General features: G+C 34.9%; 2 protein-coding genes across 5 annotated transcripts in view; both read right to left on the minus strand.

The window, feature by feature from the left end:
- LOC114349497 (ABC transporter G family member 20-like) overlaps nt 1–27,944 on the minus strand; it is a 636,826-nt gene that overhangs the window by 269,711 nt on the left and 339,171 nt on the right. The gene's annotated exons all lie outside the window — the stretch shown is intronic.
- The window catches only part of LOC114349498 (ABC transporter G family member 23-like), a 205,925-nt gene that overhangs the window by 44,605 nt on the left and 133,376 nt on the right, over nt 1–27,944 (minus strand). For 3 of the 4 annotated variants that reach the window (XM_050643867.1, XM_050643865.1, XM_050643868.1), the window contains 5 exons: nt 21,364–21,489; nt 17,363–17,456; nt 10,140–10,373; nt 7,704–7,804; nt 251–485 (listed from right to left, as the gene is read on the minus strand). In XM_050643867.1, the coding sequence (XP_050499824.1) occupies nt 251–485; nt 7,704–7,804; nt 10,140–10,373; nt 17,363–17,456; nt 21,364–21,489 (790 nt within the window). The remainder of the gene's footprint in view (nt 1–250; nt 486–7,703; nt 7,805–10,139; nt 10,374–17,362; nt 17,457–21,363; nt 21,490–27,944) is intronic. The other variant, XM_050643866.1, reaches the window with a different exon arrangement.

The following is a 27,944-nucleotide window of genomic DNA, read 5'->3' on the forward strand; positions in this document are numbered from 1 at the left end:
CATCTGAGTCTATTGGCCTTTATATATCTAACTAGATTTTTTTTCCGAATAGAGACTCTAGCTCGTTATTGTATCTGCGCCTCCATTCGTTTGTCACGCTATCTCTGCAAGGGCCATACATCATTCGAAGAATTTTACGTTCCCACACCAGCAATTTATTTATTTCTCTTTTTGTTTGATATCAATTGATATCAATCGTTTACCTTAAATGAAATAAATTAAAACATAAGTATTCCAAATAAATCCTTACCTTATTTATCATTGGATGATTATCCAACATTTCTAAAAATCGGCAAGATAAGGTTGTAAAATGACAGTCATTGTTTTCTACTTCTACCGTATCATTGAATGAGTAGTTGAAACAAGTCGAATTCATGTTCTCATTGTTGACTACACCTAAACCAATATTCCTCATCTCAAGGCCTAGTGAATACACTACCATGAGCATTTGAACTATGGGCATGCCTAATAAGAATACAACGGCTCTAAAAATGGTTGAAACGTAAATAAGTAAATAATATATTGAATAATATAGGTAACTCGCTAGCTTAATTCAAGCTATTGTTAAAATTACAATAGTTTTCCTTACTAAACTAAATTGTTTAATCCTTTTACGAGTATAAGTATAGGTAATAGGCAAAAACTACACTTGCGAGCAAAAAAATTACGACTTAAAAGTAAAATAAGTTATATTTTTTGCTACGCTGTTTATCCACATATAGTTATAATTTAAAATAAATTGTGAACAGAAGTAATTTTCATTATAATGACACCAATATTTATAAAGGTAATAACTAAAGAACATAACAAAGATAACTTAATATTGTATGTGAGAAAACATGTAATGAATGAAAGTCATTGTTTAATGAACATAAACGTAAATTATCATAAAAAATCAAAATCAAAACTGAGTATTTCCTCCTCTGCGTTGTGTTACACTTTCCACGCGAGATTTCAAGGACCTTATTAAGTTTCTGACTGATTGCTGAAGAATCGCTTCCCACTCTTTATCTAATACAGCTTTTAGCTCATCTACTGTCTCTGGTGCTGGATTACGGACCCGAAACTTACGTTTGAGCTAATCCCATATTTATTTATGTGTTGTTATATTGGTGTTGGCCAGGTAAACGTCTGTAATGCGCACTGTGTGACGTCGAGCGTTATCATGCATTAGCATGAAACCGTCGCCTGTGTAGCCGGTGTAAAGAACAACATGAACTTGGAGAATAACCGTAATGCATTAATCCGCTGTCAAACTCCCTCCACGAACACAAGCTCCATTTTTCTTAATAAAAATATACCACTCCAACTCCAAACCATGTAACTCACTGTTTTGACACTGCAACACTTGTATAAATAATTCTCAGGGCCTTCAGTAGACGTGTTGCCTTCTATCAGTGCTTTACAAAGCGCATTCGACTCTCATCAAAGAACATAACTCTGCTCCATTTACCAAGGTCCCAATTAGTGTGTTCTCGGGCAAACTGAAGGCGAGCTTGTTTCCGATGTTCGTTAAAGTTGGGCCATGTGTTAGTTTGTTGGGGATTTAAAGTGGGAGCATTGTCTTCTGCTAATTATTTGTTGAGCTACGGTGACGGTTATTACAGGAGGTCACCTTAATCTAAGGGTCTCTGGTCTGAAGAACTGGTTTCACAACGACTATAAGCTCAGAACATCATCATAGAACACTTCAACGCTTAGCGAAAGGCCACATAGGCGATAATTTACGGCGCCGAAAGAGCAGTAAACCCATTGGTTGACTAACTCCTCCACCAATTGTAGATGAAATAGGAGTTAGTCAACCAATGCCTCGTCAGGTTTACTGTTCTTACGGCGCCGTAAATTATCGCCCGTGTAGCCTTAGGAAGGCTCCACGGGCGACAAATTTACGCTAGCAGTAGCCATAAAACGAACTTAAGGTTCCGCGGAACGGAATAGAAATAGCCGAACTGAACTGACTACGCACAAGTCCTGTGTAAACAGCTAGCGTAAATTTGTCGCCCGTGGAGCCTTAGCCTAAGGCCACACGGGCGATAATTTACGGCGCCGTAAGAGCAGTAAACCTGACGGGACATTGGTTGACTAACTCCTATTTCATCGACAATTGGTGGAGGAGTCTAATAAACTTAACTTTTTGCAATGGTATTTTCCCGGATTATCTAAAGGTGGGAAAAGTCGTTCCTGTACATAAGAAAGGTGATCCAAAGGATATTAGTAATTATCGCCGAATAACTCTCCCTTCACTGTTTTCGAAAATATTCGAATACTGTTATCTTAACAGATTAAACTCTTATTTATTGGAGAACGGTATTTTCAGTAAATATCAGCATGGCTTTCAGGCAGGTAAGTCTACAAATACAGCAGTTCATTCATTTTATGAGACTTTAACTAACTATATTGATGCGGATGACTGCTCTGTCGGGATTTTTTGTGATCTCAGTAGTGCATTTGACTGTGTCGATCATACCTTACTCATTAATAAATTAGAAAATATTGGAACAAATGATCTCTCTAAAATGGATAGAATCCTATCTATCAGAACGTCACCAGTGTGTCTCCTTAACAGATGTATCCCAACAATCAGTAAATATTTGCAAATCAGATTACATTTACATTCATATGGGTGTTCCGCAAGGTCCAATAATTGGCCCAATATTATTTCTTATTTACTTAAATGATATTGTCTCAATAAATTCTGCTGTACAGTTTACGCTTTATGCAGATGATACTTCAATACTTATATCAGATAAATCACATATATTATCTCTTGAAAATAAATGTAACGAACTCTTGTGTGATCCAGTGGCGGCTGGTCTGTAAGTGAAGGGGGAGGTCATATCCGGTGGTTCAAGATTTTTTTGGAAAAACAAGACCTACAAATCCCATTTTAAATAATTTTTTATTCCATCATCTGTATTGGTTTGTTATAACTTATTTTGAAATATATTGTTTAAATTTAAGCGGATCTTTATTTGACAAGTAAATATGAAATAAGTAAAAGGAACAAGTCTTCATTACTAATTGTCAAATAAATCAGATAAATAGTATGATATAATATGTAATTATAACAGCCAGAATATCAACAAACTACTTAAACTCAAAACCTAAAATAAATAAAAACTTACATTTTTATGCGGATTTAAAAAGTAAATCGATTCTTCTGGCCTTAGATTTTGCGAAATGATCGATCACTTGCTCGTTGAAATTTGTGATCGTTCGAATTAAAGATTTCTCCATAGTTAATATAGCTAAAGCACACAACCTGTCCTCTCCCATAGTATTTCTTAAAAACGTATTGATGCGTTTTAACGTAGAAAAGCAACGTTCACTTTCCACTGTAGTCATCGGCAAAGTACATAAAACGTTCAATAATTTTACACATTCAGAAAAGGTATCACATAAATTGTTATTTATGAATAACTGTAGAACTGAAATAATCCCGCTGTTTTTATCAAAATCTTTACGATCATACATCACTTCAACTTCGGTTTTCAGTTTGAAATAGTTTATAAGTGGATAGTTGACTTTGACTAACTTTAGTGTATCTTCGGGAAATTTTTTCCTGTAGTCTATAAACCTTTCAGCATAAAAAAGTTGAGCAATCACAAGATGTTCACTAAAACTGAATCGATGTTGAATTTCTGATAAAACGATATCACACACTTCCAGTGAAATTTGACGTTTTGAGTCCTCATGTCTTGGCCGTTTATTAGAAACTGTCGTGCATAACGATGAGGGCTGTGAAGAATTGCTTAATACTTTGGCTCTGATGTTTTCAATGCACTCTTTAAACTTGGCAATATAGTTTTTAATATTTAAAACATCGATATTACGTTTCTGAAGTTGATTAAACAATATGTCACAATGCAGCATAATCATATGGAAAAAATCTAACCAATAGAAGAAATCAGTATCTTTTAAGTAATTTTTCAATCCAATGGCTTGATTTAAAGTATTATTATCGTCTTCATTTTCTATAATTTTCTCCAAGCAAGCTAGAATATCTTTTTGATATAAAAATACAGTTTCTACGCATCGTGCATTAAAGTACCATCTGGTTGGCGCTGCTTTAGGTAGTCTTACCTTCACAACTTCGTTTAAAACCGCTGTCCTCTTAGGAGATTTTCCAAAAAATGACGAAAAGCTGTGTAAACTGGCAAAGAATACCTTTACACTCTTGTTCTGTCCAACCGCTTTTTGTAAAATTAAGTTTAACTGGTGGGCATAGCAGTGTATGAAAGTAGCTGAGTGATATTTTTGTCTTACTTTGTTTTGAACACCACCAAATTTTCCACTCATAACGGAAGCTCCATCGAAACTTTGAGCGACTAGTTTTTCTGGAGTTTTATTTATTTCTAAACTGTCCAATTCATCCATAATAACGTTGGCCAGATTTTCTGCTTTAGTTCCTATCGGATTAATAAATTTCCAGAACCTTTCGTGCACATTACCATTTAATACGTAGCGAAAAATAATGACCATCTGTGTTTTATTTGAACTATCTGTAGTCTCATCTGCTTGAACGGCAAGAAAATCGGATTGTTGAATTTCAGATTTTATTTTATGATGTACGACAGCCAACATTGATGTTGTTCTGAAGCTATTTTCTTGTGGCATTTTTATAATCAAGTATATTCAAATGGGAAATAAGCCACAATTTTATTGTATTTTAATGTATTGGTTACCCATATTAAAGGAGGAAGTAAATAGAAAGAAAATACCACAATTAGTAAATCAGTAACATATCGAGTTAGTACATATTTAGTATTTTAGTATTATTTAAAATTTAAAATATCAAGTCAGAATTTGGTATTAGTTTTGAGAGTAAACTAAATGTAAACCCAAATACTTACGAGCTCGGGATAGTATCACGAGGTTTTTCCTGGTTTTCCCTCGTGATTTACTATGATCTCTAACGCGAGAATTTCAGTGCCACCGTTGCATTTGGTTGTCTTTTTAAAGACAGATCACATGCTATGATTTTTTGTGGCGGATATTCTTGAGTTGGGATTGATTTCATGTAATCGAATGAACTATCTTTTAGTAAAGTCGTCCCAGGAACGCAACTCATCAATATTGGCAATATCATTTTAAAGTCGTCTACTTTAAAATGTATAATACGTGTCTGAATTGCCGATATAAATGAGTCAGATTAAATAAATTATTAGAGGAATTTTTTACTAAGCAACAACATTTTTGTTTATTTAGTATTATTTTGTATTTTGACAACGACACCCGACTTGGGCGTCGAAACGTTAATAAAATCATTTTTAGGTAAAATTGTGGCTTATTTCCCATTTGAATATACTTGATTAGCCAACATTGACTCTAGTAAATCATTTTGTATTGACTTCGATATACCTTTAAAAACTGAACTTTTGTCTAGATGTTCTTTAAAAATCGAATCCAGTTCTGATATGAAATTTACTAAACCGCGAAATACACCGGGATTTTCAAGATAATTCCGTTTCATCATGGCCTCTAAACGCGAGTTCAAACTCTCCGCAGAACTTTATACAGTCAATAATTAAATTTTATTTAAAATGTATCGGTTTTTTTTACAATGTCATTAAAAATTTTAATTGATTGTCTATACGCACTACCTATCTAATTGCATTAGGATGTCGGCACGGCCCAGAGTTGCAAAAGACATGGCACTTTTCATGTGATTACCAGACAAACAATGTTTTTTTATTTTATCTTTCAAGTGTTTTAAATCAGTAACCCCCGTTTTGCACCACACTGGATCGTTAGAAAATAGTAAACACGGAAAACAATAAAATGCATTCGATACCTGACATCTACAAAGCCAGTCTGACAATTCATACATATTTTGGCGAAAATACCGATGAACAGGTTTATTTTTGTCCATGGTAGTCTGTTTGATTTCAAGACACGGTTTTGGAATTCCGCAATCTTTAAACTTCAAACGTTCATTAAAATTTAATTTCATTTGGCGTTGGAGTTCATTTATACTAACCACTACCGATATTTTATAAAAATCTATAATAAAATAATATTAATCTCACGAACGCACTTAACTTAAATTTGTAAATTCCGAACTAATCTTACTCCCTGCGTAGATAGTCACGAAAACGATACCTACGGTCTACGGTCAATGACCACGATTTAGTACCAACTTGTATAAGTGCGTATTTTCGTGAACGTTCGGAATCCCAGTGCTGTATTCTCACAGTGAGGTCAAATAAATTTCTTGGCCATCATGAATGTTCGTATTTAGCTGTTTAAGAGTAATATTGCGGTACTTTCAGTCAAAGATAAATTTGGCTTTTCGGTATCGTCAAACAGCTCGTATTTCATGTTTATTTATCGGTAATCTTTTGGCGGCATCTTTGTCGCTATATTTTACAACAACAAAATGACTGAAAAGTCAATACAATAACATTTCCGAACATTTTTAATACAGACAATTTTCTTTTTTTAAGGAAATAATTACATTATAATCGTTTGATTGTACAATTATTACAGGGAGGTCATTAACCAATTGACCTAAAGGGATAACTGCCACTGAATATGATCTTTGTTATTGGTTTTCCTCAAATTACTTACATCTTAATGCGGACAAAACGCATGCTATTCATTTCCACATTAGACAGAAACATGTTAGATATCGACCTATCAATATATTCGAAACAAATTGAAAAAGTTCAATGCCTAAAGTTTTTGGGTTTGTATGTTGATGAATGTCTCAATTGGAACAGGCAGTGATATTATTTCCAAAATAAACTCAGCATGCTACCTACTTCGAAACCTCAAAGATATACTAAGTGAAAAACAGCTAGTAATGCTGTATTATGCTCAGGTGGAGTCTCGTTTGCGGTATGGCATAGAATTTTGGGGTACGTCTTGTAAATTTAGTTTTTCTATCTCAAAACAGAATAGTCCGTTGTATTGCTGGTATTTCTCGAATAACTAGCTGTAAGAGTTATTTTACTAGATATAAACTTTTAACTGTGCCGTGCTTATACATTTTTGAAGTTTGTGTTTTTATTCATTCAAATCTTGAGAAATTTAAAACTAATAGTCAAATTCACAATATAAATACAAGGCAGAATCAAAAATTACATGTGCCTTTTTCTAAAGGAAATATGCATTTTTACTCACCTGCAATAATAGGTGTCAAAGAATATATAATAAGTTACCAGAGTCAATAAAGAAAGTATGAATATGAAAATATTTAAATTAACTTTAAAAGATTTTTTATTACAGAATACGTTTTATTCTGTTGATGAATATTTTAGTAGTTGACATTATTTTAAGTATATGCTAGTAATTTTACATTTTCTATTTGTGTTTGTCTTGTAATCTTAGGTTTAGCGTAATTTTAGAATTACATTTATATTTACTAATTCTGTCTTCTAAACTGTGACTGATCCTATACAAATTGTATTTTTGTCAAAAAGGAAATAAAGTATTAGCATTAGCATTAGTCAACCAATGGGTTTACTGCTCTTACGACGCAGTAAATTATCACCCGTGTGGCCTTTCGCTTAGACTCAGGTTCAATAGTTCACACAAAGGGTTAACTAATACATATGTGTCTATACACACTTTTTACGATAACTAATGAAAATTCACCACATTGAATTTGACAAATAGAGTGAATAGTGTATTTGTATAGCTTCCACTGCTGACTTCTTATAATTATTCATGTTAGTTTTAAAACTTAATAATATACTTACAACGAATTCCTATAGAACTGTTTACAGTTTTTGTCCAACAATGCTTTTATTCGATTCCTATTTATTACACTATGACTAGATTTATGCTCCTTCATTAGTTCCTGAAAACGAATAATGTTTAACAATATTTAATAATTTTTAACATAAGATGAGAACCAAACTTCTAAGTGGTTGATTATGAAAGACTGATTAACTATCCCAACATGGACCATTGTTGGGACCTTCCATGTTGGGGATAACGCGAGACATAATCAAAAACAAAGAGATCAGGAGAAGAACAAAGGTGACTGACGTCATCGAAAAGATAGCCAGACTAATGTGGAGATGGGCAGGACACATAGCCAGAATAACAGATGGACGATATACAAAGAGGTTATTGGAATATAGAGCAAGAGAAGACAAGAGAAGCGTCGGTCGACCGCCTGCAAGATGGACTGACGATTTAAGAAGGCTAAATAAAAACTGGATGAAAGCGGCGTAGTATAGACGGGGATGAAAACAAGAGGAGAATGCCTATGTTCAGCATTGAACTTTTGAGGTTAGATGATGATTAACTATCTTCGTCGAAGCAGGTACAATTCGATGTTAAAGTAATAGCAGGTTTTGATTTTAAATATTTATATTTTATTTGAGCACGGTTAATTTTATTAACACTGTTTTATAATTTGTCTTAGGAATAAACAAGCTTAACTGACCACTTTGCTATTAGCGGTGTGCAAGTACTTGGAGGGGATACGAGAAACGATCGTGCGAGAATAGTGGAGAAATATTGCCACTTTCTTAAATAACTCATATTGTCAATTGAAATTGTCAAATTGACGTATATTTCATAGGTATTGTCATTGAAGAAGAAAAATTATACAGTGAGCACGTAAAGGTTGGAATAAATTAATTTTCTCGGGAATGGACGATTTTGGAAAAAAATTACGAAACAAGTCGATTTTTATTTTTAAATTATGACTTTTTTTCCATATATATCATACTAGTAACGTCACCCATCTGGGCGTGATGACGTCTTCGATGATTTTTTTAAATGGGAATAAGGGTCGTGTGATAACTCATTTGAAAGGTATCTCAATTTTTATTTTCAGTAATATAACCATTAACATAATTATTTATACAGGGTGTCCAAAAAAAATTTTTGTATTAAATTTACTGACATAAAAAGAAGAATGCAAGTAATTTATTTAATTCAAAATACATTTTACTGCTCTCAGAAAACAGAAAAAAAAATTATTTGAAAAATAATCATTGCTTTTCGCTTAAATTAAATGTTCAAACTGTCAAGAGGAAGATGGGTGGCTGCTTTAATACTGAATTTAAGCAAAAAACAATATTTATTTGGCAAATAAACATTATATCCTGTTTACTGATAGGAGTAAAACGTATTTTGAGTTAAATAAATTGCACACATTCTTTTATATTACTGAATAGAGAATTGAACTACCTTTCAAATGAGCTATCACACGACCCCTATTCTCATTTAAAAAAATCGTAGGTGACGTCATCACGCCCAGATGGGTGACGTAACTAGTATGATATATATGCCAAAAAGTCGCAATTTAAAAATAAAAATTAACCTGTTTCGAGATTTTTTTCCAAAATTGTCCAATCTCGAGAAAATGAATTTATTCCAACCTTTGCGTGCTCACTGTATATTGCTCCACAATATTGATATGATATGCAATTATGATATAAAGGTAAATTTAATTAATGGTATTTTGCTTGCAGTACTGCATTTTATTAACTAATTTTATTTACTACATAGGTACATTTGTTTACGTTTTAATAACATAACCTGAATCTTATTTTTTCTTCTTATTATTTTTTTGGACTATGTCCTTGACAATTCTCCAGTAACCAGGACTAATATAATTGGCCAATATAATTAAAAGTGCGAATAATGATGCTGAGCGTAGAAACCAGGTGTCGCTTTGCCGAACTTGCACGGTCCCAATATCGAGTTTGTACGTTTAATAGTGAAATTTGCACTAATAGTGAAAGCGAAATTTGCATTAAGGCGAGGGATTGTACATATATCGCGTGATGTATTTATTTTCAGACTTCTAACTGGAGAGTGTAATAGAGTATAGAGCATCGTAATAATCGTCCTACATCGGAATTGGGAGTGTTTCTTCTGAGAGTGCGAAATAATTCTTATGTACGTAGCGCGAAAGGTGAATGTCCTAACTGAGGACGCGAGAGTGTAAATGTTGCTGCAAAGGACCGGCAGTTTATAGAGACTTTAAGCAAGGAGAAAAATTGTCGATCTTTTTTATGGCCCTCTAATCTGTAAATTCATAATCAATAAAACGTTTCTTATACTCGACTATTAAATCCTGTTAGTAAAAATATAACGACAAAAAATACAGTTGTGTGGCTTGTGTGCAAAAACTTGTAAATACAATACTAATTATATACAGCTTGTATACTTACATCGGTAGATGCATGGCCATCTGGGATACTCTGAGAAGAAGAAGATATTGAGAACATTGAGTCGCTTTTGTGGACCAAATCACCAATCTTCAAGTTAAGTGAGGATAATTGTCCATCTGCTTGCTTTTGAGATAACGTTAAAAATACTGTTTCCAAATTGTCCGTATTAAATTGTGTTAAAAGAGTTGATGGAGATTCTTCAGCTAGTAATCTTCCCTCCCTCATCAATCCAATCTAGAATACAGGTTGAATAGTTTTACAAGTAATCGACATAAAATAACCAATGTGTGTAGCGAAGTGACACTGTTACATGCATACCAGTGTAATTCCTGCTCTTCATTATCGCCGATGATGGCCGATCATGTGATTGTCTATGATCGGCACAATCATCGTGCAAGTGTCCACATAATCGTCCGTAGCATGTTACGACAACCATCAAAATGGACGTGCAGTGTGTTGCTACTGCAACAATTTCTTTAATAGCGGTATACAACCATTATGTCAATATGGCCCAACGAAAAGTTGTAAAAAAAATGGAGGAAAAGAAGAGTGATCTTTGACAACTACCTTTAAGATAGGCTTGTTCGAGATAAAATCAAATGAGTTAAGATACATCGAACTTCGCAATTCGATAAACATATTTTTCACTCATCGCTGTGCACTTAGATATACTTTTTTCCAAAAAAATTATGGAGAATATGCTTGCTGAATTATTGGTTAAATCTTCTGGAGAATTACATATGTCACCGAGCGATTTCAATTAGGTATTTGGTACGAAAAATATCCCCATTAGTAGCAAAACAAGACACTACTTTCAGAAATTCCATATCAGTTAAAATACGACTTGCAATCGCATTGAGATTTTTCGGTACGGGGGATAGTTAAGCGTGCATCAACTTTATAGTATAAAAAATTACACCTTTTTTTAACCTAAGCACAATATTTTCCGACAGGAAATGTATGATCGGCGATCGCGTGGGCATGTCAACGCAACTATTACTTATTACTCATTAACTTATTATTTATTACTCGACGATTTCCTTTGAAGCGTCTCAAAAAAACCGCAAAATCACGGATCGTCTACAGTCACGGGCGATCATAGACGATCATGAGCAACTATAGCCGAGTATGCTCTCTACACAATCGTGCTCGCGCTTGATCGTCTGTAATCGCCGATTATGTAGAGGAGCCATAACGTTTTTATGATCACCAGTCTATTTAGTTTTTCCCGGCATTCCCACATTAGCCTCTAATAATTAGCCTATTAGCCATTCTTGGGTGGTCCGATAAGTACTTAGACTATCCGGGCGATGGCGCCACTATCGCAAGAGAAATAGACTATCGTGCAATACATTTTTGTAAAGGTAAGCGTCCACAGCTCCGCATCGTACGCATCGGACGGATCACATCAAACGGATTCATTTTTCATACTGCGTCCATTGTATCGGCAGCGATCGGATTTGCCGACGCCAGTATCAGCAATCGGATTGCCGATGCCACTTCATTCGGATTTTTTAAGTGATTGTAGGTACCTGCGGAAAGTGTGTGAGAATAGAGGAAAGCGATGAAGAATAAGTCATTATTGCTTGTTTGTTAGCAGAAGAGGAAGAAAAAGAAAAAAAATCTAGAAAAAGGAAGTATAATTTTTGGATACACAACATATTCAAGAAGAGATCGGAACATGGAGAATATCATCATACCTGTATTCACTTTGCAAACATTTTTTTGTCGGCATTGTAATATTACAGCTTATACACCGATTCTCTCGGTAGACTACAAGCTATAGTAGAAACGCGACAGTAGACCGCATAGTAGTACCCATTTTTCTAACTAATTATACATTTGAATATAAAGGAATACACAAAACTGTTAAAATTTGATTTAAATGGAAAGTAGTAACTACATAAGTAAACGTTTGTTAAAAGATTAATCAAAGTTGCCTTTCTGAAGTCGGTAAAATACTTTCTGTGGTTTTCAACTACTTCTAACATATTTTGCTTGCTTTTTCATCTTTTGTGGTGAGGGGCAAATGAAATGTCTTACATCAATTTTAAACTTAGTCTTCGTTGTCCTCCCATGTTTGCACTGGAGTTTTCAGCCTACTATTTTCCATTTACATAAATGTGAAACAGCTTTGTGTGCTCCTTTTTATTCAAATGTAAAATTAGAAAAATGTGTGGTTTTTTTAACGAGAATAATTTTTATAGTTAGATACTCGAGATATCTTTAGAAATACTAATAAACATGAAAAATTACTAATATTTATGATATTTTAATCCCCATAATAAACGTATCATGACCTGTGATATTTTTTCTGAATATACCTATATAAAATAAAATAAAAGTTAAAACTGAGTTTACTTGTTTGATTACGTACAAAAAGTTATACATTAAAAATAATTAAAAATATAAAACGCCATAGGCGTAACCAGGGGGGGTTTTGGGGGTTATAACCCCTCCATTGGGATGTACTTTGAGCTCTATACGCTTAACACCATAGACCTCAGAGACCTTCCAGTAGTTGTAACCCCCCCCTTTCAGGTAGTTGTAACCCCCCCTTAGGATCATCCTGGTTACGCCTATGTAAAACGCGCACGGGGTGCGTCTACTGGTCGGCATTTCCTATGACTCATCGGCACGCATCGCAAAAGTTGCCTCTGGAGGCATCGCTTCGGCGTTGCCGATGATGCGATCCGTACGATGCGGATCAGTGGACACAATTATTACATAAGTTTTTATAAAAGGCAAACTAAAATCCATTGCGTACGATGTGTCCTATGCTGGCCCGTGGACGATTACCTTAAAGGGCCTATGTCAAATTCTCGGCCGAATCGGGCTCGTAGTTTTGTTTTTACCGCGTGTGTAAGTGGGCGTGTCTGAGGATTAAAAAAAATGAAAAAGTATGCATCTCAAAAGATCGCGTGGGTCAGATCCTGCATGAAATTTTGGGCATAAGGAAGCTGTTAGCTCGATTATACAATAAACTGCCGGACAATAAATGCAACCATGAGACCACTTCAGAGCAGTATCTGAGTCTGTTTAAGTGTAATCCAAAAGAGTTTATATATACGTTTTTTCATAACCTTCGATAAACTGGTACCAGAGACTGGTAGTAGAGACCAAGGAATACAGTGGACATCGCACTGAGAATGTACTCCAAAAAGGGCGAAGAATGTCCAATAGGCTTGAAAGGTGATGGCCACCATTTTCTGGGATTCACAAGGTGTGATCTATATCATCTTCTTGAAAAAGGGCAAAACAGTCACAGGACTTAACTGTGCCGCATTATTGGGTCGATTCGATGCCGAACTACAGAAAAACAGCCCCAATTGGAAAAAAAAGTACTCTTCTACCATAACAACGCACCGGCTCATACTTCCGTCGTCGCCATGGTCAAATTGATCGAATTGGGCTACGAACTGCTATACCATACACTGTTTTCTCCAGATTTGGTCCTATGCAACTTATTTTTGTTTCCGAACTTGAAAAAGTCGCTCGCCGGGCAGATTTTTTGGTCGACTGAGGGGTTCATCATCGAGGAAGCCTACTTTGCAGACCACTAGAAAACGTATTTTCAGACGGGTTAAATAAATTGGAGATTCGCTGGAACATGTGTATCGAACTAAAGGGAGACTACGTTCAGAAATAAATCACCACTTCTCCAAAATTTTCGTTTTTCTTTTGAAGGCTAAGGGCCGGTATTTCCAACCTCACTTAAGTCAAAGCTTACTTTAAGCCTTTGCTTAAGCTTAGATGCCTGTATTTCAACTTCAATTTTAGGCTTAAGCCTAGGCTTAAACCAAATAATTTTAAGCTCGCACGGGAGTTGGTTTAAGCCTTTGCTTAAAATTTGTTTTCTGTTTTTTGAGGTTATTTCTATAGATTTATTAATTATAGAGTTGTTTTGAAAACCAACTTTTAAGGAATAACGTTAGTATTGGATTAATAAATAATAATATATTAATTTATTAATCGTAATAACGATTATTAAAATTCTTACTACTTTTGGAAGGTGTAGGCACATGAAAATTGTTTATTTCTACAATGCTTGGTAGGTATATTTATTTTACAAAAATAAACTTACATTCCAATTTGACATATTAAGGAATATATCCAATAAACAAAATTACAAAGACGGATCTATTGCTTATGCAAAATAACAATAAAAATATAACCAGAGAAAATATAGACAATAAACTAAAAACACATGTACCATGTACACAAAATTAAGTGAAGTAAAAATAACATTGATACAGATGACAAAATAAAATTAAATGTCAACAGTAGTGGTGTTTACCTCAGAACAGTTAGCTCTGGCACTTTGACGTATTCAGAGGTACCAAACCAATTAACTTTACAGCTGAGCATCAGTTTAGTTAAGAGAATGATGGAAATACGGCACCCAGCTTAAGCTTCTCCTTAACTTTTGACACAGGCTTAGCTAAGCAAAAGCTTAAGTAGCTATTGAAATACCGGCCCTAAGTACTTATCGGACCGCCCTAGTGTACCACATACTAGGGCTCCTGAAATCTCTCATAGCTGCTGACTCTCTGTGCATATATCGATCCGCTTAATGTCAAAGGCTTACTTATCCTCGACAGTACATTGGAAGTATCTATAAGGTTATTCAAAAAGACGGCTAGAACTATGTTTCTCTGAGACTGTGCGGAGGATCGCTCTGAATTGAGTAGAAGTACTACGCGCAGACCAAACTAGGTGATAATCTTGATCTTCAGACATCCATTTTAGACTGCGCGGAATATCCCCATGTTTCGTTCATCCACTGAAAGGGATATTCCGGGTCGAAAAAGAAGGGTGGTTTTAGTTGGTAGGCGGCTGGTTATGGGGGGCATGCGGGACGCATGGATCATACTCTGGTCTGTGTGCCCTGGCCTGTTCTCCTCTCCTGTCCGAGTCCAACAGTACTAGGGACATCTTCCCTAGTTAGCTAAGAGCATTCCACCTCAGTCCAAAAAAGGACTGGGTGATAAGGTTTGTATGATCATAATGAGCCGTTTTAATAATTCAATCTTCGCTTGTCCAATTTCCATCTATTTCGATATTGTGTCTCTTGCATCCAATTCCTATGACAACCATTCCATCGCCCTTTGGGACACACGGATTTTTGGCACTGTTCTCCTTGTCATGGTCAACGCTCCGTAAGTCAACACTGGCAAAACACACTGATTAAAGGTTTGACTTTTAAGACATATTGGTATGTCTGACGATTTGAAAATATGGTTGAGCTTGCCGAAGGCTGCCCAAGTCAGTCTTATACGACGGAAAGCTCAACGGTTTGGTTATCTTTTCCTATGCGCATGTCATGACCTATTTATAAGCCATTACCTGGGCTATGGGTCTTGTTCCTACGCATATATCTTTGTTGACTACAAGATTTGTCATCATCTGGGTTTTAGATATATTTATTTGCAAATAATAATTTGTCATTTTAATAATTCTGCTCATATTATATAAGACAAAGGATGGATGTGACAAAGTCACGTCCTGAACGGATGCGACTGAGAAAATGACATAAGGGATGAAATCAAGCAACAACTGTATGGGTGGTACAGTATAAATACCGTTGCACGTCATTATCTACGTAAGAGACCTAAGTTGACATTGTTGCCAAATTACAAAAAAATTCCTGAATTCATTTTAAATAAAAAATATCACATAATTATTGCATAAGTGGATTATACAACACAACAAATTAATATTCAATGTAAATAAATATAGATACAAACATAGATATAAACAAATATAGATAAATAAATAAACGCTTTATAATCCACTTATACAAATTAAATGAATCAAGTTATGGTTTATTTCGTTAAGTTTACATTAATGGGAATCTTCAACTATTATTTCTACGCGTATATAATAAAATATGTCTAGTGGCTGTAATTTCAGCGTACTTGGCCAAATTATTCTAAAAAGGAACAGACCTACGACTTAAATAATATTTTGTGTTGGTATCATGTGACGTCACTTGATATGATGCGGATGACGTGCAACGGTATTTATACTGTACGAACCATAGATTTGTTGACTGAACATGACATAAATATATTTTCACATACACCTACATACAATACATACATGCACATTCATCATGCTTTTTTTCCAGGAAGCCGTCTGTTGTGAACCGGTTGTACTGCAGCCACTTGGCTTATTGTACATCTTCCATTCGTTTATGAAACCCATTCCAGAATTCTGGAAACCTGTACCAGCTTGTACAGGTCTAGTGGGTGGGTGCCATATATTTGGAGTCACTTCGATGTCTCCGAAAAGTGTTTGCCGCCTCCGACCCAATGCCTCACAGTCATGCAAAATATGGTTGACTGTTTCAGGTTCTCTGTTACAGAGTCTGCAGCTCAAGTCTCCATGAAACAGCCCCATTGTAAACAGGTGACCCTTAACTGGCGCATGTCCAGTGAGGACACCTGTTATGACTCTGAGCTGATTCCTGCTTGTTTTCAGAAGTAACTCAGCCCTACTAGCACATGTGCGTCCGATATACATCTTACCATGTGTTTGACCGGGTACACTCTCCCGGTGTGAGTTGTGTTGGCTTCGGATCCAGGCTTTTTTTTTTCGTTCGGGGACGGTGCTTTTTAGCACTCCCACGGCCGGCTCTGGACCCAGGTATTTTGTAGCTGATGCTCTCTTGGCAAGTGCATCAGCTATTTCATTGCCGTATATGCCCCGATGACCTTAGAACCCATACCAGTATAACACTGTTATGTTGTGCCAGTCTGTCAAGTTCTTGTCGACATTCCCACACCAGCCTAGAGTTCACCTTAGGGTTTATAAGAGCCCCAATGGCTGCTTGGCTATCTGTGCATATGTTAACCCGCTACAGTTCGAATGCCCTCAGGTTGTTTTCTCTTGCACATTGCAAGATTACAAAAATCTTTGCCTGAAATACGGAGGTATATTCTCCCAGTGGAATAGAAATGTTGAAATTTCCACCACTACAGAATATTCCTGCGCCCGAACCGTCTGCAGTTTTAGACCCGTCCGTATACCAGGTGTAACCCTGCACTGTACGAACCATAGATTTGTTGACTGAACATGATATAAATATATTTTCACATATACCTACATACAATACATACATGCACATTCATCATGCTTAATCGAGTAATCTCCGTACTACAATTGGCTAAGCATAAAGTGAGATTTGTCCTGTAGTTGTGAATAAATTATTCCCGATTTACCTTATTAGCTTGTCGACATTCCTCTATATAGTGAGTAGTGATTATGACAGATATTTTATCTTCGTTCGTAATTTTTACCAAATAAGACCAAATCCTAAAAACAAAAGTATTTTAGAAAATAGTATACAGCGTGTCTACTTAAGTTGGAAACATATGGGAAACTTTTTTATTATTAATTTTACGAACAAAAGTGTTATTCTTTATAAAAAGTTCTGCATGCCCCAAAACCTAAGATTCAATCATCAGATATCAAATTTTTTCAATATTATACGAGGTATGTCAAAAAATATGAATTTCGGTCAAGGGTAAAGTACCTTTATTTCTTTCAATATCGAAAATTCTTATGATAAAAAGTTGTTTAGAATTAAAGACTAAGATAAAATATGCAATTACATGCCTCTAATTGAAAAAAATTTTTTTTTCAAATTTATGGATACCCAACATCGTTTTTAATTATTACAAATATGATAACTCGTTTATTATTCATTTTACGAAAAAAGTTATTCTCTATAAAAAGCTTTGCATGGTCTAAAATCTAAGACACAACCATGATATATCAACTTTTATTAATTTTATACGAGGTGTGTCAAAAAATATGAAATTCGCTCAAGATCATAGTACCTTTATATTTCACAATATTCCAATTAGAAGGATGTAATTGCATATTGAAACATAGTTTTTAATTCTAAACAACTTTTTTAATAACCGTTTTCAATATTGTGAAAAATAAAGGTACTTTACTCTTGAGTGAAATTCATATTTTTTGACATACCTCGTATAAAATTAATAAAATGTGATATCTGATGCCTATCGATTATCGATGTGATGATAAAGAATACCTTGTTTTCGTAAAAGTAATAATAAGAGAGTTATCGTATGTGTAATAAATAAAAACGAAGTTATTATCAATAAATTTGAGAAAAATTTGGAAAATATTTTTTTCCAATTAGAAGCATGTAATTGCATATTTGATCTTAGTTTTTATTTCCAAATAACTTTTCATAATAAGAATTTTCGATATTGAGAGAAATAAAGGTACTTTACTCTTGAACGAAGTTCATATTTTTTACATATCTCGTATAATATTGACAAAATTTGATATCTGATGATTGAATCTTAGGTTTTAGAGCATGCAGAACTTTTTATAAAGAATAACTTTTTTTCGTAAAATGAATAACAAAAAAGTTTCCCATATGTTTCCAACTTAAGTAGACACGCTGTATATTATCTGGTGACAAACTCATTAAGAGATTTTGGCTATATTTTTATTGCTAGTGCCAATGCCCTGTCCGCTGCGAAGCATGGAATAATCAGCATCCATCTGTATATACACATCCCAACGCCATCTATTCTTTTTTCTGTTTTAGAACCCATTGTCCAACTTTCACAGCCGTAAGTCAGAGAAAAAGTAATATCTAATCATTCGAATTCTGAGCCCCAGACTCAGGTCTGATCTTGTAAAAAATATGTTCATATTCATGAGTATTTTTCTCGCTTGTTCGATTTTTGTTAAAATTTCTTTTTTTTTGTTACACTAGCTGTTGAGATTTACCTACTCCCAAATATTTTATGGAATTTACCTTCTTCTTCTTCAGGTTCCTTCTCCTATCGGAGGTTGGAAATCATGATCGCTATTTTGATTTTATTGGCCGCACTTCTGAATAATTCTAATGAGCTGCAACCGAACCACTCTCTCAAATTTCTTAGCCAGGATATTTTGCGTCGTCCTGGGTTTCTCTTCCCTTACATAATTAACCTAAGGCATACGTACTTCTCGTCCCTCATAATATGACCCAGATATTGAATCTTTCTAATTTTAACAGTTTTTATGACTTCACATTCTTTCTTCATTCTTTGTAACGCCTCTATATTAGTTACTTTTTCAGTCCACGATATTCTGTGGATTCTCCTGTAGCACCACATCTCAAAGGAGTTTAATTTTTTGATTTCAGACTGTTTTATTGTCCACGCTTCCATGCCGTATAGTAAAGTAGAAAAAAACGTAACGTAGCATTCTTGTGCGGATCTCTAGATTAAGGTTACGGTTGCAAAGTAAGTTCTTCAATTTCATGAACGTGTTTCTTGCCATTTCTATTCTAGATCTGATTTCTTTTGTTTGATCTCCATCTTCGGTTAGCCTCGTTCCTAAATATTTATATGTTGTTACTCTTTCGTTCGTTGTATTATTGATGATCAGGTTATCTACATTTTGTGGTTTTTTTGAGAATAATATCATTGATTTCGTTTTCTTGAGATTCATCACCTTTCACATGCATTGTATACATGTTGTATTAAGTACTGTAAATCTTCCATGTCACTTGCAAATATGACCGTATCGTCCGCATATCTAATATTATTAATGCTATTTCCGTTGACCAAAATACCTTCCACAATATCCAATAAAGCTTCTTGAAATATCACTTCACTGTAGACGTTAAATAAGAGTGGTGAAAGTATGCACCCTTGTCGAACTCCTCTAAGTATATTTACTTTCTCTGTCAGTTCTCCGACTCTTACTCTTGCTTTTTGGTTTTGATACAGATTGGATATAATTTGTAGATCTCTACTATCTATGTTTTTGGTCTTAAGAATACTTAAAAGCTTTTCATGTAGAACTCTGTCAAAAGCTTTTTTAAAATTACCTATTAGTGTCTAAAAATACTCCGATTTTAGTTCCCGAAATATTTAGAATTAAACCGAATATTTCGCTGTGATGAACTACCGAATTTACAATATTTTGCAAGTCTTACTATTAGGACGGTATCATTAGCGTATCTGATTTTATTTATGTTAGTTCCGTTGATCTTGATTCTACCTTGGACCTCTTGTAATGTTTATCTCAATTTATCTATCTAATCAGCCCTAAACATCCATCCTTGGATATAGGCCTCCTCTTCCTTCTTTCATGCCTCTCTATCTTGGCCAATTTGCATCCAGTTTGACTTTGACCCGGCGTGTTTCTCAAGTCATCTGACCATCGCATTTGTGGCCTTTTTTCGTTTGTGGCTCAACGGTCTCCAATGTATAATTGTCTTAGTCCATCTTTCATCCCTCTGAATTAGGGTGTGTCTGACGAACTTCCATTTAAGCTTTGCTACTTGGGTTGAGACATCTTTCACTTTTGTTTTGTTATGGATGCGTTCGTTTCTTTTCCTGTCTAAATATAGACTTTAAATACAGATTAAACAATAGCGGCGATCAGACCTAACCCTGTCACTCTCCTCGATCTTCGGATGTTGTGTCCTCTATGTCGCTTGTTCCCAATTAGTTTTGCCGCCAATTAAGTTCTGAGATAATTCTGAGTCTGATTCTATAGATTTCAGTATTATGGCAAAACATAAATTTGGTTGCAAAGTAGTGTGTAAATGATGTAGACCTTTTAGGCCTGGATCCGCGAACCAAAAAAAAGTTGATTAATAGCAAGCTGAAAATTTGTTAATAGCTTAATGGTGTCTAGTCGGACAAACTTTGATGTACGGGAACACTGGAACAGGGGAAGTTTTAATTGTGGAACAGTTTAAAAATTTGTAACGTCAGATTACGAAAACGTCCCATGTATTTTGTCGGACAGAACATCCAATTGATTTGTTACCCTGTCATTAAACTCTCATGCAAAAATCAGACTGCTATTACTAACCAACATGATTCCTGTCATTTGACATGTTCTTCGTGTTCCACTCATTAAAATGCCCAGTTGGTGATAAACACCAGTCCGATTTTTGCATAAGAGTTAATGAAATGGTAACAAATCAATTGTATGTTCTGTCCGACAAAATACATGGAACATCTTCGTAGTCTGACTGTTCCACAATGAAAACTTTCCTTGTTCCAGTGTTCCCACACATCAAAGTTTGTCCGACTAGACACCGTTAAGCTGTTAACAAATTTTCAGCTTGCTATTAACAAATTTTCAGCTTGCTTTAATTAATCAACTTTTTTTGGTACGCGGGATCCAGGTATATTATAAAAACATGAAAATAAGTGGTATTGTTAAAACTTACTTTTCTCTTAACAGTGGGTCAATACCAACTGTCGGTTCATCCAAAATTAGCAACTGTGGTTTGTGAACTAAGGCTACCGCTAAAGATACTCTTCTCTGCTGTCCGCCACTGCAGTTCTTTATAAACCTTAAAAGTAAGAGCAGTTTTCTTATATAGGTATATAAAATGAAAATATAAATGGTATAAAATTATGATCTGACATTATAACTACTAATATAATATAACTACTAACATATATATATATATATATATATATATATATATATATATATATATATATATATATATATATATATATATATATATAAATCCTACTATCAATTTGGCATCGATACATTATGCATTTACCATCAATTTGGCATCGTCTTGCAAAGTGGCATCTGTATATCGATGCCACTTTACACTACCTTAATAACTTTTTTCCTGTACTTGTTAGCAGAAGTCTAATCAACTCTGTAGTTAGAGATTTGATTCCTTGATGTTACTTTAATATATCAGCTTTCTTTGTTTATTCCTTACTGACTTATATAAGTTTATTCCATAAAATGTTTGAGTTCAAAATGATGGCACAGTGAAAATATTATATACATTTAGTTCAGTGTTTTACCGTTTTGTCGCTGCCGCTATATACATGAAAACGTATATCCCACTTTCATTATCAATCATTTTGGCATCAGAAATTTGGCATCACTGTTGAATACAATATTATCCACAACGAAAAATAGGCAATTTGAGAATGTATATATTATTTTCATCAACAAATCATTCTGGCATCAAGTTGTTTTCACCCAATTTTGAAAAAATGTGAAAGCTTATAATCCAAGGATGGTACTAAAGGTGAGAAATTTGACCTAAACTATCTGTCCGTCGGTCTGTCCGACCGCGAATATAACTCTTACGTCATTATACCAGGTAGAATGACAAATGAGGTGTCAAATGAAAGCGTATAATCCAAGGATGGTACTAAAGGTGAGATATTTGACTTAAACTTTCTGTCCTTCGGTCTGTCCGACCGCAAATATAACTCCTCCTTCATTATACCAGGTAGAATGACAAATGAGGTGTCAAATGAAAGCTTATAATCCAAGGATGGTACTAAAGGTGAGAAATTTGACTTAGGCTGTCTGTCCGTCGGTCCGACCGACCGCGAATATAGCTCCTCCGTCATTATACCAGGTAGAATGACAAATGAGGTGTCAAATAGAAGCTTATAATCCAAGGATGGTACTAAAGGTGAGACATTTGACTTAGGCTGTCGGTCCGTCCGACCGCGAATATAACTCCTCCGTCATTATACCAGGTAGAATGACAAATGAGGTGTCAAATGAAAGCTTATAACCAAAGATGGTACTAAAGGTGAGAAATTTGACTTAGGCTGTCTGTCCGTCGCGTCGGTCAGTCCGACCCCGAATATAGCTCCTCCGTCATTATACCAGGTAGAATGACAAATGAGATGTCAAATGAAAGCTTATAATCGAAGTATGGTACTAAAGGTGAGACGTCGGTCCGTCCGACCGCGAATATAACTCCTCCGTCATTATACCAGGTAGAATGAAAAATGAGGTGTCAAAAGAAAGCTTATAATCCAAGGATGGTACTAAAAGTGAGAAATTTGACTTAGGCTGTCTGTCCGTCTGTCCGTCCGACCGCGAATATAGCTCCTCCGTCATTATACCAGGTAGAATGACAAATGAGATGTCAAATGAAAGCTTATAATCCAAGGATGGTATTAAAGGTGAGAAATTTAACTTGGGCTGTCTGTCCGTCGGTCCGTCCGACCGCGAATATAACTCCTCTACTATACCAGGTAGAATGACAAAAGAGGTGTCAAATGAAAGCTTATAATCCAAGGATGGTACTAAAGGTGAGAAATTTGACTTACGCTGTCTGACCGTCGGTCCGTCCGACCGCGAATATAGCTCCTCCGTCAATATACCAGGTAGAATGACAAATGAGGTGTCAAATGAAAGCTTATAATCCAAAGATGGTACTAAAGGTAAGAAATTTGACTTAGGCTGTCTGTCCGTCGCGTCGGTCAGTCCGACCCCGAATATAGCTCCTCCGTCATTATACCAGGTAGAATGACAAATGAGATGTCAAATGAAAGCTTATAATCGAAGTATGGTACTAAAGGTGAGACGTCGGTCCGTCCGACCGCGAATATAACTCCTCCGTCATTATACCAGGTAGAATGAAAAATGAGGTGTCAAAAGAAAGCTTATAATCCAAGGATGGTACTAAAAGTGAGAAATTTGACTTAGGCGGTCTGTCCGTTTGTCCGTCCGACCGCGAATATAGCTCCTCCGTCATTATACCAGGTAGAATGACAAATGAGATGTCAAATGAAAGCTTATAATCCAAGGATGGTATTAAAGGTGAGAAATTTGACTTGGGCTGTCTGTCCGTCGGTCCGTCCGACCGCGAATATAACTCCTCTACTATACCAGGTAGAATGACAAAAGAGGTGTCAAATGAAAGCTTATAATCCAAGGATGGTACTAAAGGTGAGAAATTTGACTTACGCTGTCTGACCGTCGGTCCGTCCGACCGCGAATATAGCTCCTCCGTCAATATACCAGGTAGAATGACAAATGAGGTGTCAAATGAAAGCTTATAATCCAAGGATGATAATAAAGGTGAAAAATTTGACCTAGGCTGTCTGTCCGTCGATCCCTCCGACCGCGAGTATAAATCCTCCGTCATTATACCAGGTATAATGGCAAATGAGGTGCCAAATGATAGCTTATAGTTCAAGCATGGTATTAAAGATGAAAAATTTTACCTAGGCTGTCTGTCCGTATGTCTGTCCATCCGCGAATACAACTCCTCCGTTATTAATACAGATAGAATGACAAATCGGGTGTCGAATGAAAGCTTTTAACTTAAGGATGGTATTATTAAAGATGAGAAATTTGACGTCGGAGTTCCGGTTTTAGAGTTGCAACCGTAAGTATTTACTATTTTAAAGTTGCCGAAAGAGAATAAGTGATATATTATTCAACGTGGCTTAGCAAGATGAGAACAAATGTAAAATTTTGGTTTTTACGTAATTTCCGCTTAAAAAGTTATAACCGGAAATGCCATTATTCGCGGTGTGCAAGTACTTGGAACGGATACGAGAAACGATCGTGCGCGAATAGCGGAGAAATATTGCAACTTTCTTAAATAATTCATATTGTCCATTGAAATTGTCAAATTGACGTACATTTCATACCTACTGTCATTGAAGAAGAAAAATTATATGTTGCTCTGCAATATTGATATTATATGCAATTATTATATGAAGGCAAATTAAATTAATTGTATTTTGCTTGCAGTACTGCATTTTAATAACTAATTTTATTTACTACATACAATTGTTTACGTTTTAATAACATAACCTGAATCTTATTTTTTCTTCTTATTATTTTTTTGGATTATGGCCTTGACAATTATCCAGTAACCAGGACTAATATAATTGGCCAATATAATTAAAAGTGCGAATAAAGTTGCAGAGCGTAGAAACCAGGTGTCGTTTTGCCGAACTTGCACGGTCCCAATAGACTCAGAAATAGTATACGAACACATAAATCGAAGCGTATTGAAAGGTTTGAATCTTTAGAGTTATTTCTGTGTAAACAGTTTAGTAAAAATGACTCAAAATTAGTAAATTTGTATATCCATCCACGCAAAGTTACACGAAGAATTCAAATATCGACTTCCAATTCTACTTTCGATTACTTTGGGTGAAAACCTAGGACTTACGAAGTCCAATTACTTGTTTTCTTTAAAAATAAGACATGTCATAAATATGCCTTAGGCATCATAGAAGACAATGACACAGAAAAATCAAACAAGCAGCAGGTCAAAAGGGCCTTAGTTATGTATCTTCGGTCCTATTGGTTCAATCGTGACGTACAGCGCCTGAAACGATGGGATTTAACTGGCAGAATACGATGGTGTAGACAAATGAAAATGACGGCATGTAATAACACTTTAAAATTGTAGAAATAAAATGGATTAACGCACATGGTATGACATATTATGTGAGAGTATTTAACAAATAGAATACGATTACATACGTCCAGTTTTTGACAAGCGACTTCTCTACATATGATAAACGCGAAAGGGCCCCAACGTTCACTGTTCGACATAGGCCTCCCGTTCACTGCATATACCCACTGCTTTCTGACGCTGTGACTTAAGAGGATAGGATTTAACGAATAAAACGACAAAGAAGACTAAACAAGGCAGATCACGGGAAAAACACAACTGTCCGTTTTATACTCCACAGGGAAGCATCAAATATTCAACGTAAGGATATATTATAGTATAACGGTATGATAAATCTTTTTCTTTTTTTTTTTTTTTCATTTAGTGCATTCCGTACGTTTTTTAAACATAATCAGGAGAAGTTGTTGAATTTCTGAAGTCTATAAAAGAATTTCTTAACAAACCTTTTTTTAATTGTGTTATGGATTATTTTTAAGAATGTGTTTAAAAGGTAGCTCACAGGCTTATTGTTCAATGGTCTTATCACTTTTAAACGCCTGTCTTTTTTGTAGGACTATTAATTGTGATTTCAAACATTCTAGCGGGACAATGCCTTTTGTGTAACTGAAATAAATATTGTTATCCATTTAATTTTTTTCCTCAATTAATTGAATGCCTCCTACTGGTGTTTGGTCTAAGCTTACCGCTTTTCCCCATTTAAGCTAAACTGCTCGTCAAAAGTTAGGGATATAGAAAATTATGCTCATTTTCATAGCTAATTTTTTCGAGAACAGATTAACGGATTCCACTAATTTTTTTTAATATTTTAGATTTTTCGTTAGTATTTACACAGTTGTGCAAAAGTTTACCCAAACTTTTTTTTGTACTTTTACCGAGTGGTATAAGTACAAAAAAGAAGTTTGAGTAAACCTCTTGTTAGGTATTAGTTACGTATCTTCACTCCCATTGGTCCAAACGTGTCGTACGGCGGCTCAAATGATAGGAATCAGTCAACAGAATACAATGACACAGAAAAATCAATTACAGTAAAATATTGAAAGGGCCTTAGTTACGTATATTCGCTGCTATTTTTCCAATCATGACGTACGGTGGCTAAAATGGTAGGAATTAACCAACAGAATACAATGACACCCAAATCCGGTGTCGGAAAGCTGGTCGAGAACACTTCGTCGACGGAAAATTGGTCGACAACAGTTGGTCGACAAACAGTTGGTCGAATGCACAATTCATCGAATGGACAATTCATCGACGAACATTTGATCGAATGGAATTTTCGTCGACAAACTGTTATTTATCTTTAGGATAAAGGGATTAATGGTGACAAACGACGGGTAACTGGAATATTGTATTATATATTTTTTTTTGGGTTTTGTTAATTTTGTACCTAAATCTTACCGGAGGTATTGCGCCTTTTATAAATGTGTAGTTGTGAATTAAGTTTTTGATAATAAAATCAAGAGGGTAAGAATCGCTTTACTTTTAAACTCTTCACTTTTGGCGCATCATGGACGGCTCGTTTTTAAAAGAATCGTTTTAATTTTTTTTTGTATAAACATGCTCTTTCATTCGTTTAAATGTTGCTTTTCAAATTTTCTAATATTTATAAACAAAGCCCCGGTGAATTTTTGAAAAAAGTGGCTAACTCGGGTTTTAAGGGTTGTAGGGCATTAAATTTTTGTTTCAGTTTCTATAAGAATACCAACATGTCGAATAAAAAAAATTAACTTCCTACGTGTTGTTGTTCTGAAGCTATTTTCTTGTGGCATTTTTGGAATTAACTAGTTTTGATGGGAAATAAGCCACAATTTTACTAAAAAAACTGATTTTATTAACGTTTCGACGCTCAAATCGGGTGTCGTTGTCAAAATAAAACCATTTTTTTTAGTAAAATTGTGGCTTATTTCCCATCAAAATTAGTTAATTCCCACATGTTAATGCGGTTGTTATTTTAATTGTTTATTCGCGAACTCAATCGACTATAGGTGGCAGTGCAGTTGCATGAAAATGGCCGATGTAATTGGGATAATGCATTTTGATATAATTAATATTTTTATTGATGTAATTAATTAATATAAATAAATCATTCATTAAATGAACACACCAGACAAGCATTCAATCGACATTGATATATAGGTTAACGGATGTTTTGTTTAAATCTTCATCCCAATTCCTCTAGTTCAAAATAAGCGGCAGCACCCTCGCTTGAGTTCGCGAATAAGCTTAAAATAACACTACTTTTTCAAAATTATTTTATAATTATTTATAATATTTATTATAAACTTTTTATTCAAGACTTGATGTAATTTGATAAATTGAACCTTTCTCTTTGGTTTGATGTCTTTAGAATTTATGTTGACCTAATAGTTTATGCATAATAACGCTGTAGATAGAAGCTTTTTGGGATAAACAATTTCAATTTTGCAATAACTATTAGGTAAAACTTCTTGAAATTTTAACGGCTGAATACTTCTAATATTGTTCCTTTACTTACGCGAAAATAAAGCTTTTAGTGTATTTTTAGAAAAGTTATTAATTATTTTCAAAAAATCGACTTTTGAAGCTATTTTCCCAATAACTAAGCAACAAAT

Source organism: Diabrotica virgifera, chromosome 2 (assembly GCF_917563875.1).
Source record: "Diabrotica virgifera virgifera chromosome 2, PGI_DIABVI_V3a".
Classification (NCBI taxonomy): domain Eukaryota; kingdom Metazoa; phylum Arthropoda; class Insecta; order Coleoptera; family Chrysomelidae; genus Diabrotica; species Diabrotica virgifera.